Source organism: Gallinula chloropus (assembly GCF_964237585.1).
Source record: "Gallinula chloropus genome assembly, chromosome: 2".
In the NCBI taxonomy this organism is placed as follows: domain Eukaryota; kingdom Metazoa; phylum Chordata; class Aves; order Gruiformes; family Rallidae; genus Gallinula; species Gallinula chloropus.
In genome coordinates this window covers 58,556,785-58,569,362 of record NC_140086.1, presented here as the reverse complement: position 1 = coordinate 58,569,362, position 12,578 = coordinate 58,556,785, and the positions used below count along the sequence as shown (strand labels likewise).

At 37.7% G+C, this 12,578-nt stretch overlaps 1 protein-coding gene across 1 annotated transcript in view; it reads right to left on the bottom strand.

Moving 5' to 3' along the window:
• CDH7 (cadherin 7) overlaps positions 1-11,664 on the bottom strand; it is a gene marked incomplete at both ends in the record, with an annotated part of 69,324 nt that extends 57,660 nt beyond the window's left edge. Inside the window, one exon of the mRNA XM_084260020.1 lies at positions 11,455-11,664. Coding sequence (XP_084116146.1) covers positions 11,455-11,664 — 210 coding nt within the window. The remainder of the gene's footprint in view (positions 1-11,454) is intronic.
• Between the last annotated feature and the right edge of the window lie 914 nt (positions 11,665-12,578).

The window sequence follows — 12,578 nt, the reverse complement described above, 5'->3', positions numbered from 1 at the left end:
TAAAACTGACATACCACCCTTCCTTGCCAACATTCTGGAGAGATGGCTTTGCCATCAGACTAACAGACTGGACCACCATCTTCTTCCCAGCTCTACTTAGTAAAATAACAGATGAAATTAAATTGTTGTGGCTTACATGGTAGGGAACAAAATCTAATCTTGACATGACATTGAAATAAGTCTGTATGAAAAAATTCTCATGTAGCCTCCAAATAGGTTGAAGAAAACAGTTACATGAAATGATAAATATCAAAATGCCAGTCTGGAAGGAAAGATGTCTACTAAAGTTCTGAAAGACATAGAAAACCTGCGAGTGTCATTATTTCATCTCCTTAATCCCAAACACAAATTTTCTTTCTACAGTGCAGGCTGCTTTCCTAAGTGGTGGACCAGAGCATTAATCCATTTCATTTTAGCTCTTAATTTGGAAACAGTCTGGACATGGCCCAGTTGCTGCCCTAACAGATGCACATATTTGCATCCTTCCATCCATCTGCTGAGAGCTCAGATTTGCTTGGACTCCTCCAGATCTGCTGCTTTCCTTGCCACCCCCCCCGACTCTATCTTGATCCAGTAATTCTTGGAACTTCTATGGATTGAAGGCTTTAATTTCCTGTCCTATGTGGTTTGCCACCATGTTGCTCACATTTTAACCTTTTTGAGGGTCAAATTCTGAATTCTCTAACCCTCTCCTGTGCTGTTTTACATGAAATATTCATACCTTTCCTTTTCTATTTTTTTGCTTCTCTGTTCCCAGAAAAGGTAAATAAAATCACTTTTCTGAAAGCCATCATCTTGTTTATTTTTGCTTCTGTCTTCTTTCACAAATTATACACTTGTTTTATACAGTGGATTGATGTCACTTAAACCAATGTATGCCCTATACAGTCACACACATTTATGCACACACTCCATCACTGCTATCACCTCAATTCTTGCTGGTTTCCTCCATAAAATGTCCTTTGACATGGCTTCATTCAGTTTATCAGTGAAATCAGATGAACTGAAGTACCTATGAAACACCTGATATTTATTTTGCTCTCCAAATTTTTCCAGAGGGATTGATATGCACTCAGAAGTACACTTCATTCAGCAGAAAGAATAAAACAGAAAATCAGTAAGTCTTTAAGATCCTTAGAGTAGTAGTGGACATGAACTTTGAAAGAAAGAAATAAACAAATGTGAACTGCATAATTTGAATTGTACAATGAGACAGGATATAACAGTTTCACTTGTCTTCTTTCCTGTTTAGCTGTAGGTACAATAGAATGTATTTGGTTTACAGCTTCTTATTTGTCAGGAAGATATTGAAAAAACAGAATGAATAAAAGAACAATAAAGATGAACACAGGGCTGCAGTGCTGACTAGTAAAGGAAACATTTTATTTTAAGTGTGAAATACTTATTACTTGGCTTAGTACCAGTTAAGTGGTAAAGGGTAAAAGATGGGAGGAGGGAACAGCAGTGCATGAAGACTACGAACATCCAGAAGCAAGAGGAACTACTTTAAAGTTTGCAATATAAACACTGAGCGGCATTATAGCCCTGCAAGTTATAAAAGAAACATAAAAATATGCCAAGTACTTTCACAAATGTCAACTCTGCCCATATAATGTGTGTAAATTGTATAAGAAAGACAAGTTAAGTATTTTGCTAATTTATGGTATTGCATTTATACCATGATTATGGAAACTTAAGAAATGACCATCTGCTTTCCCCAACTGTGCCTGAAAACTTTTCATTGTTACAGAATAACAAGTTAAACTTTGGCTAATACTGCACCTGCCTACCTTGTAAGGAAAATGAATTGCTTGATTGCCTAGTCAGCAGGATTACAATTTGGTACCTCAGTATGAAATGTTTAAGCAGCTTATCATCCTTACATATGTATCCAAGTACCAGATTTTCCACATTTTGGAAGCATTTCAAATGGAAAATAAATTTCTGGGCTCAATTCTTCTCACACGTGCTCCACAGCAACAAAATTGCATGTCTCTATAGTTCTCAAGGTAATTTCTCATGATTTACAGAAATGGGAAAACTAACTGGGGCAATATGACTATGGTGACATTTTGTGGAATTCATGAAGCAAAATCTTCTTATACCACCTGGAAACCAACATTAAATTTATTTCTTTTTACTCAGAGAGGGACAAAGAATCTCCCGCGATGTAGGTAGATTATGTTGGACCACCCTTAGCTGTTCTCAACATATACACTATTCACCCACATGAACCACCATAAAGCAGGTTTCAGTGCTTTAAGAATACTATATGACTATATGAAAGGAAATTACTATTTCTTCACTGTCAAAATGCAGGATGTTTCTCCCAGTCAGCAATCAATACTCAGAATTCCCCTTTTACTAACCTGCAGAATAAAATATTATCAATTAAAAATTCCATTTTAAAATGGCCAGAGTTGTATTCCAAAATAATATTCTCAAGTGGTCTAACAGTGTCAATAACACTGATCTCAAGGTTCTGGATTAAATCTTCAGTTACTCTATGAACAACGTCATATAATAAACAAAGCATGTTAAAGAACTTTTGATGCTCTCTTTAATGTTTAGAACTATCTTCTTCTCCCAGGGGAACATTCTGAAGAAGAAAACCTAAGACTGAGACAATAAAGTATATTCTGTATTTTTTTCTGAATGTGAACTACTATATGCAAAAGAGCTATATTGATCTTGGTATTCCTATGTATTTGAAAGATAAAATAGTGTTTATTCTTTGCTATATTGTTTATGGTTTGTAGAGTACTACTACTATATTACATGTTTTAGACCAACATAAATAACAATATTCCTTTTAAAACAGCACAGGACTGTAGCACAAGCAAATGATTGATTATGGAAGGAACTATTAATGATAGTGAGCTTTCTGTTTTTTTCTGCAAGAATTAATCCTAAATTTATTGTATAATTTTATGAACATATTTATTCATTTTGGTGATCAGCACCATTTCATGATGCATTCTTCTATTGTCAATAGAGCTTTGACATTGGCTTAGTTTACACTTAGCCTTTGTTCCCATTTATAGATTGGATAAAGTGATCTACAGTTATGTGTTGCCAACATATATTTAGTATCATGTAAACAAGAGATCCTTATTTTAACTTGCTCATCCTCCTAATAGCCTTGAAGTTATGAGTGATAAAGCATTATGACTTTCTCAAACTTCTTTTCATGGTGTTCTCTGGTATTCATACCACAACCAGCTTTTGGACAACTGAAAGAGAATCAGAGTTCTCTTAACAGCATAAATGCTACCACTTTTCCTAAGAAGTTGTTTTGGGTTTTTTTTTGTGCCAAATTTGCATGGGAGTAAGTGCCTCTTCCAGTGAAAAAGTGATAGAGAAAATGTTGGTAGCATACGGTACCTCATGGTTATTCTGAAGGGAGTGAGCAACCTACTGTATTAACTTCTTTCTATTCTCAGCAGTTCCACCATTAGCACTTAGCTCAACCACTTCTTACAGGGAAATGCATAACTCTAAGAAACAATGATTATACTGCAGAGATTTTTCCAGCACTTAACACCATATTTATGTAAAAGACAACTTATCGGACCTGAAGGAGGCATTTCTTGATGTTATTTTTCCAGGATTTCCAAGTACTTCTTTCTCAGGTACTTCCCTTGACTGGTAAAAGTTAGCAGTAAAAAACTGACATCTGTACACTGGTACTAATTTACTAAGTGAGATTACTCAAAAAAAAAGGAAAAGACAAATGAAAAAGACAAAGAACTTGAGAAGTACAAACCAACAAAAAACCCAAAGAAACCACAACACACATAGCTCCATCCCCAGCCCCCCACCCCCCCAACAGCATGGATCAAAGGAAAAATTCACCAGAAGAATTCTGACAAGGAAGCAATAGTCCTGGCAGCACTTTTAGACTATGACACACAGAAAATGCTAAATACATGGAATGAATGCACGATGTGTGTTTGCAGACACACGTGATGTCTACAGACACTTATGTCTATCAATACAGGTATAAGAGAAAAAAGGCAACATCTAAAAACTAGTCTCATAGCAGGGTACAGGATGTAAAACTTTAAAGCATATGCACTTTGGTCATGAAAGCAAAAAGAAAATATCCTTTATTTTCCCTGGTCTAAAAGAAGAAATAGCCTTGTACTAACATAGATATCAAATAGATCTGCATTTACAAATTTCAGCTAACTTGTCATCCATAACGGGTGGAAGAAAAGGCAGGAAAGAACTCCCTGTTATCTGTTCATAACGTTTAAAAATGTCGCATGATCCTCATCTTTAGAACAAAATAATATTCTATCTTCATAGCAAAGAGCAACAGTGAACTACAGTTCTCAAGCTATTTTCTAGATGTTGACTAATGTCTCCACATTTCCCTGGATTCTGCCGTTGCTTTTTAACCTACTAGTGCCTTTTGTCTTAAAAGACCACTACCTCAGGGCATGGGTTGTATTTGCTCGCATTGTGCCTAGCACAGTGGGAGTTTGGTTCATGACTGGATTTCCTTAACCCCCATAATAATGCAAATGCTCACGGTTCTTGGTAACCCTATCTCTGCAGTGCTGGATTTCCAATGTCATTAATACACAACTGTGAGACTAGAGGATGTGGGAAAAACTGGATAACGAGTGACAGCCAACAGCATGAAGTAGAGGACTTAAAAACAAGCTCTGTGGATGAAAAGGAGAGGAACATTACAAGATGGCTAAAAAAAAGTAATCTGAAACAGCATGAACTTGGCTGACATCAAAACTGTAAATCTCGTGTTCTCATGAAAAGAGACATTTTCTGATAACCAGCCAAGCATACAGGAGATTTGCATCTACATACCATTGCAAAATTAGCTTATACTCTTGCTTTTCTATTTTGCCAAAGACCCATAAAATACAGTTTTAAATAATGCCGAAAAGGAATTCAGAGCAGAGCACTGCAGGTAGAGCCTATTAGTCTACTGAAATACAGAACTGGTGTTACAGGATTATATAAATAGCATAGCTGTGCCATTGAATAAAAAGCTGCGATGAGGGCTACTTAATTTACGGATGTTGTCATCACCTTCACTAACCTTCCTCTTCTCTAATGCCACATGTTAAGGATCAGTGTTCTATATTATACTCAAAGATCAAAAAGCTGCATGTTCTGGTTCAGTATCCAACCATAAGTCTCCCAACTCTATTATCACTTCTAATAATTAAATTACATAAAAATTGTCTTTCAGTGCTTGAGCATGTGAAATGTTCATCACTTAAACCCCCAGCATAAGCCCTATTTCTGTATCTGTTCAGCTATGTGAGAAGACAACTTCCTATAAAGAGGAGAACAGGAAATTCTACTGTAGCTGCTCAGGCTAATGAAATCAACCAGGAAAAAGCAGCAGATTGTAGGTTATCCCTTTGTATAATTCTTCTTCCTTGTGCCTTAATCTCACTGTTCTCCCCTGAGACACTTTAGCCCTGCATGCTAAGTAGGAAAAATTCAGATTGCCTGTCAGCTCTCAGTTATTCAGGGTAATCCAAGTAAAGTAAAGCATGGAATAACGCAAACCCCACAGTGACTATGCAGTGAAGAAAAGTGCATATTACTAGTGACCGCATAGTACAAGCTGAGATGGTAAATTCATACCATAACTGTACAGTTGAGGCATCCCTTCACAGAGACCTATTCAATCTGCAGAGCAGATATGAAGGACTCCAATTTTTGTCTATCCATTTGTTTCATTTACAACACTTGTGGTAGAAAAACAATGGCAGGAATGGCATGTCCCATTTTTCTATAACAGAATGACGAAGAATTCCCAAGTTGGATAAATATCAGAAATACAGCAGCTTTCTGTTTTCACTTTCATAAATGGCCCTTTGGGAGTATATAAAACAACACTGCTCCGAAGATTATGCTAAAAGTAAAGATAACATAAATAGAAAAGGAGCAAAAAGTAGCATAAATGGGAAGTTTCTCTCTGAGTTATGATCCCATCTTTGTTTTCCATACTGTGTTGACAAAGACAGACCAAGAACATTTGAAAAGTTGGGTTGGATTGATTTTATTAGGATTTCCCACCCAACCATCCAATAATTAAAAAAAAATAAAATAGAAAGATTGCAGAGGTGCAGCTATTCTCAGCCATGTGCTTTCTTGCAGTTTCAGAGCAGATATGAACAGTTATCTTGCACAGGAAACTTGGAGGGGCAAGACCAAGGGCAGAACCCTCCAGAGAATCTCAGCTGCTCTGCCTCCTGCACCATTGTTTGCAAAAGAGGTAGCCCAGCCTCTTTTACCAATATTTAGCCTTCATAGTTTTACCCCACCTCATCTCCATTTCCCAAAGTGTCAGTAAAACTCCTGTAGTCTAGTTTCTAGAGAGTTGAAAAGCTGTTTGGGCTAATTTCTATTCAGAGATCTCAGCTCTTTCATTCACAGATGGAGTTTCGTCAGTTTCTCAGCAGCTGATATTCCCGCGTATCAGTCTGAGTTTGACTGCGGGGATAGTGCTTACACAGTACTCACCGCGTTAAATTATTTTAGCACAGACACTTACTATCCAAGTCAGTCAAAAAGTCATCACCTGCATCTGAAAGTGTCAGGCTATGATCTAGGAAAAGAGCCTCAATCTGTCTGTACAGATTGATATAAGGCTGCACAACAGATAAATATCATATGCGAATAATTATGTCACCCTGTTGACGCACACACCGACACCTTTGAAAAACAAAAAAGAAAACACAAAGAACCCCAGTATACTGCCCTGCCTGGACTTCTTCCTTCCAAAATGAGGAGACTGGAAAAAGAAATAAATCGTTCTCCATGGTGACAATAACATATGCTTATTGTTTTGATGCTTGCAAAGCCCTTTCCCCATCCTGCCTTGATGCAGGCAAACCTGCAAATTCTCTTAAGCACACAGATTTTCTAATGAAGGTTTATGTTTGCTGCATTTCTTTTAATACTTCGCTCATTCTGTACTACTACAGAAAATAATAATGTAAATATTCTGTTTTGTGCACTTTTGACCATGTTTAAAAATTGAATCCAGCAAGCCTTTTATCTTAAAACAGTTAGAATATTAAAAAAGAAAAAAAAAAAAGGCAGGTAAAATGGAATTGGCAATGACTTTGAGCTCTAAATAATTTCATACACTTAGGCCACTCATTTAACCTTTTTTTCTTAAAGTTATCATCTAGAAAATACAGGTTAGGATTTGCATTCTCTTGCTCCATATATTAGAAATAGCAACTATACGCAGGGCACTTTACAAGTTCAAAGTTCCAGTTTTGAGAATTACCAGTGAACTTCTAAGAGTTTAATATCAACTTCTTGGGTTTGTGCTCAATCAAGAATATGTCGTCTTCTCTTTTATTTTCAGTCCTTCATATCTTAGTGAAGTTTCACGGGGAAAAAAAAAGGAAAAAATAGGAAAAACAAAAGTGTTGAAGTCAGCAAAGAGCTTGAAACTGTCCCTGTCTTTAAATATACCTAAATTTAGAGCCAATGGAAACGGAGCTTTGGTTTGGATCCAAAAGAGTGTAGCCAGCCATCCATCAGCATCTCACATAGAGTTCACAGCCTTGTTTCACTTCTTCAGGTTTATTTGTGGCTTCCTCTGATTTTTTCTTTTAATAAGAAAAATTAAGAGTACTGACTGAGACTGTGGCATTATAATGCTTTTGAGGAGACTGACACTCTTGCAGCAGAACACTGGTAAAATGAAATTAAACACAAGAAATAAATTTTAAAAAACCCCAAACACAAACCACCCCTCAACAGCAACAACAACAAAAATAACCACAACCAAACACAAATCCTGGATGTCTGATAGTCAGGAAAAAACCAAACCAACCAGCCAAACAAACAAACAAAAAAAATCACCCACCAAAAAACCTACCACTAAACCACCACAAAACTCCCAAGAAAAGATATCAACAAAATTTCAAAGTTCTACTTTAACTGCACCTCTTTTTGCCAAAGTGTACCCATATAGACTTTAATTACATGGTCTTATGCAGCTTTTCAAGTATTCAGTGTAATAGCATACACTTTTTGCTGATTTTAGGTGTTTATGTATTGAATCTTTTAAAACTGTTCTGTACTATTATTTTTATGCCCAAATAGATTCCATTAAAATAATTTACATAGCAAATACAGAGTATGGCATTTTACAAAACATATTACCAAGCACAGTAAACATTTTCTGAAAAACAGAAGCCACCTATGCTTCTGCCTAAATTAGCATCATAGTTACCTCCTGCATGGTATGTCTAGAAGACTACCTTTCCAAACAGGTAAACAGGCTAACCAGTTAAAGGCTTCAGCTCTTTAAGTGAACATAACATATGCTGTGTTGACGGACAGAAAGAAACTGTATAGGGTTCAGTCCACAATCTGAATACATGGTAAGCACCTCCCAAGAGGCACTCATAATTACTCAGTATTGAATACAAGATGATTAAAATTCATACCATGGAGAGGAAAGACCTACATTTAAAAAAAAAAAAAAGAAAAAAAGAAAAAAAAACTCAGTCACCTCTGACTCCTATTAGTGTAAAACTAATGGAACTACTCTGGAGGTTTCTCTAGAGTGATGGGAGAAACAGGCCCCTGCCGACTGAAGAAAAATAAATACACAAAAAAGCCATCAAACCAAACAAGAAAACATTCTGACTGTAAATGGATTTCAGGGATGCAAGAAGGTATGGATCTGAAGTCTTGTTAAAATAACATGAAAACATTGAAAAATTATTCTTAGTCAAAGACTCATCTTACTGAGGTGAATTGGAATCCTATTCTATAATTTTAAAGCAATAATACCCTGCCTGAGCATAGAATTAGAACATCAGAATGTGCACACCCAGGAGGACCAAGCTAATGCTGAACATGGAATTAACATTGGTATTTCATGTCTCTTGAATGATTTGCCATATAGACCTCCATTCTCCGAATGCTGCTTTCCAAACCGAATTGCCTAGGGCTTTGTAACACTGAATAGTAGCAGGGAGAAAATATCCCCTATTGTAGCTCCATTCACCCGAGCGTGCCGGAAGCATTTTTATCTCTCAGACCTTAAAATCTGGAGGAAGGTTCCTCATTCCTGGATATGAAGTTAGATTGGCACCCTGCAAAGAATCCTGAACGTAAGGTAGTGCTGGACTGACCTACCCAGGAGCAGAGCACTCTGCGGAGTCTGCTTGCTGCTTCCAACTTCTCTTGATGAGGGAAGTGAGTTATGCCAGCTCTTTGCTTGCTGTGGGTTCCTCAGCAAGAGGAAAGAAATAAAAAAAGAAAAAGAAAAAAAATACTAACCAGCCTTCCTATCCAAATCACGGTCTTCTCAGTCCCCACCTGCCCGCAGAGCATTTGAAACAAGAACATCAATATTTTTAGGGAGAGAAGAGTGGGAGGAAGGAGACTGCTGCTCACTTCAGAGTGGTGTTAACACATAATATGTTAACATATAGAAAGAAAATCACTTCTTCACCTCTTTGCTCCCCTGCGTGGGAATACAGCTTCGGTCATGATTGCACCTCAGGAAAGACACTGTAAAAAGCCTCTCCAGTGAGAAGGTTAGGAACTGGGCACGTCTTATCTTATAAGATGCTCAGCAAGGGCACTGTTTCCAGGAAGATGGGCTTCCTTTTGCAAGTGCAAATTTTTATCTGCTTTTCCTACAAAATGAATTGCTGGTACAAATGTGAGTTCTTGAGCCAACAATTCATACTGCTGATACAAAAGCAGGCCGGGCACAGATTGTTTCAGGAAAAAAAAAAAAAGTTTGCTTTTCAGAAGATATCTGCTTATGAATGCTAGGACTCCTGCAAAGGACAGGAGAAAGCAGACTGTGAAGTTAAAAATAACCACATACATGCAAATATCATGTACTTTCACAGTACCGTAGCATCCTTGGCCATAATACAGCAAACAAATGAACATGAGAATTGCTACAGGTCAAAACCAGTCTTCAGTCACATATTTAAAGACAGTTCTTTTCCAGGAGAGGAAATCTAATTTGCAAGCTTCCTTTTTTATCAGTGGGCAAGCATGCCAAATGCGCCATTTTCTAGAGGCACAAATGAAGAGATCCAACCTGAGAACAATTTTGCCTAAAAGACAAAACCCACAAAGCCAAGCAGCGGCTGCATGGCATCAGAATGGAAACTGCGCCAAAACCTAAAACTTAAAACAAAACCCCACCCCAAATTTCAGAACCACTGTAATAAGAGATGATATTTCTGATTCTAGCCCATTTTTCTTAAGGGCTCAACGGTGCAAAGTACCAGCCACAGTTCAGAAAAGCATCTAAACAAAAACATAGCTGTAATCATGAGAACAGTTCCCCATTTAACTTGATTATTCAGTTGGCGTGATTAAATTCTAAGTGCTTTACTGTGTTAACACAAACATCAAGGTTTTTGTCTCAGTAGGACGAATTAAGTAAGCTGAAATTTATTGCACTCATGTATTGAAGTGGTGGATTTCAGTTTACTTCATCTCCTTTCCTGTAAGCATGCCATTTTGCCGAAATCTGTCACTCCCTTGTTTTCTAGGAATTTGCAATATTTTAATGAGAAACTCTATTTATTGATTCCGATATTACATAGGAAAATGGGGTTTTCTTTCAGTAAGATGATTACACATAAACGTTACATAGAAACACAAGAGGGTTTTTCTTAAGGGTTTTTTGTTTGTGGGGTTTTTTTTTCTCCCCCCTTCATAATTGCTGGAGGAAGTGTATTACCCACCAGCACAAGGCAGTGAATGAGCTAAAGCCCAGATTCACAGCTGTGCTCAGTGTGTTCCACGTGCAGCGACGGGCGGGCAAAACAAGCCATTTGGGATGCCCTGATGTAAGGGCTTGCTCTGCACTGGCCTGGTGCCCATCAGAGGGGAGGCAAAGCCACGAGGCCATGCTGTGCACGGAGGGCGGTGAAGCCCCCAAGGTGCCAATCTGCCAGCCAGGCGATGTCAAAGCGAAGCAGTAATGCAAGCATGCCCTCCTTTTTATTTGTCACACCCCCAGACGCCTGATTCTTTCCCTGTTGCCTTCAGTAGTGCTGTTCTTTAGGGAGTAAATGACCTAACACAGAATTTGTATTTTCTGGGATTCTCATAAACCAATATTTATCATCATGTTTTGCTATTCCAATGTGAAAAAATATACCTAATATTAGTAATAAAATATTTTCTTTTTTTCAATGGTGGTAAAAGACTTTCATTATCGCACCCATTTAAAGAAACATAACTCATATGCAGAGCTCTTAAAGAAACTTACAGGAGTAATCAGGAATGAAATGTGTCACTGTTTTGAAGTGTTGAATGTTTTTCTTTTTCAAGCTACAAAACTTTGTCCCACCCTGGGTTAAGCCAACCATGCTGACAGAATTACACTTTTCAGGTTGCATCATATAAACATGTCAAAAAAACAAACATCCGCACCCTCCAAAGTTTGTTTAAATCCCCTACCTTTCCTACATAGAGTGGGTCTGTACCCATGTATTCTTCCAGCACAAAGAACTGATTCCACACCCAGCTGCGTTTGGTTCTCGTCCTCCCCGATTGAAAGTAGGGCTTCGACCTGGACCTTGAGATCTCTGCTTGATTCATCCCAGAAAGACACAGGAAAAGAGCAAGTATCTGCAGAAAATGGCAGAACTCCACTTTGCCCAACTTCATCTTTTTTCTTTTTTCTTTTTATTTTTTTTCTTTTTTTCCGGTGAAAGAAAAAGCCTTGATGAGAGTGGGCACAATTCCAGTTGTCTCAGTAGCTCTAGCCTCCAGGATGGTGTCAGCTGGGAGTCCGGAGACAATAATTTGTGGAGTGGTCGATTGGAAGAAATCACCACTGCTGAATAGCCTTCACCAAAGGAATGATGCAACGGGTACCTATCCAGGGAAAAAGACAACTGTTGTCAGAACTCTTCTTTTTTTTTTTTTTCTTAAAGAATGCAGATTATTTGCAGCTTTCACATAATGCATTGAAAAATGTTTATTTATGATTTCTCTTGCCATCAACACAGTTGAGTTTACATAATAGGTTTCCGAGAGTTCAGAGCACATTCCTCAGATGGCATTAGTACTGCTGACACACCTGTATTTGTAACTATAAAGTCTTCTCGTGACTGTTCTCTTAATATACAAGTTTCCCCAGTAAAAACGTTGAAAGTTTTTCTCTTTAAAATAATCAAAGCAAATGTAGTTATTTACAGTTATTTGGTTTGATTTTTCTTCCTCTGTCTGCTACAGTCTGCTCTACTTGCCATTACCACGACATAATTGCGAACTGGTGACAGGGAGGAAGTTATATTAATGGCAAGGACGTACGCTAGCTTAACTCACTGCTATGCAACTGAAAAGTAAAACAGAGGCGTAGAAGATGAATCGGAACAGTTTGATTGATTCTTAGTCACAGCACACCAGATGCTATGATTTGTTCTGATCTGAAGCTGACCCGCTAAGAAGCCCTCAGAGTTTTCCCATTCATGTTTTACTACATCCCTAAAGCAAATGTCATGCACGGTAAGAAGCGTGTCAGACTAGTTTGCATACTTACGCACACATATGTCCAGAAAGAGCAGGTGATGACACGA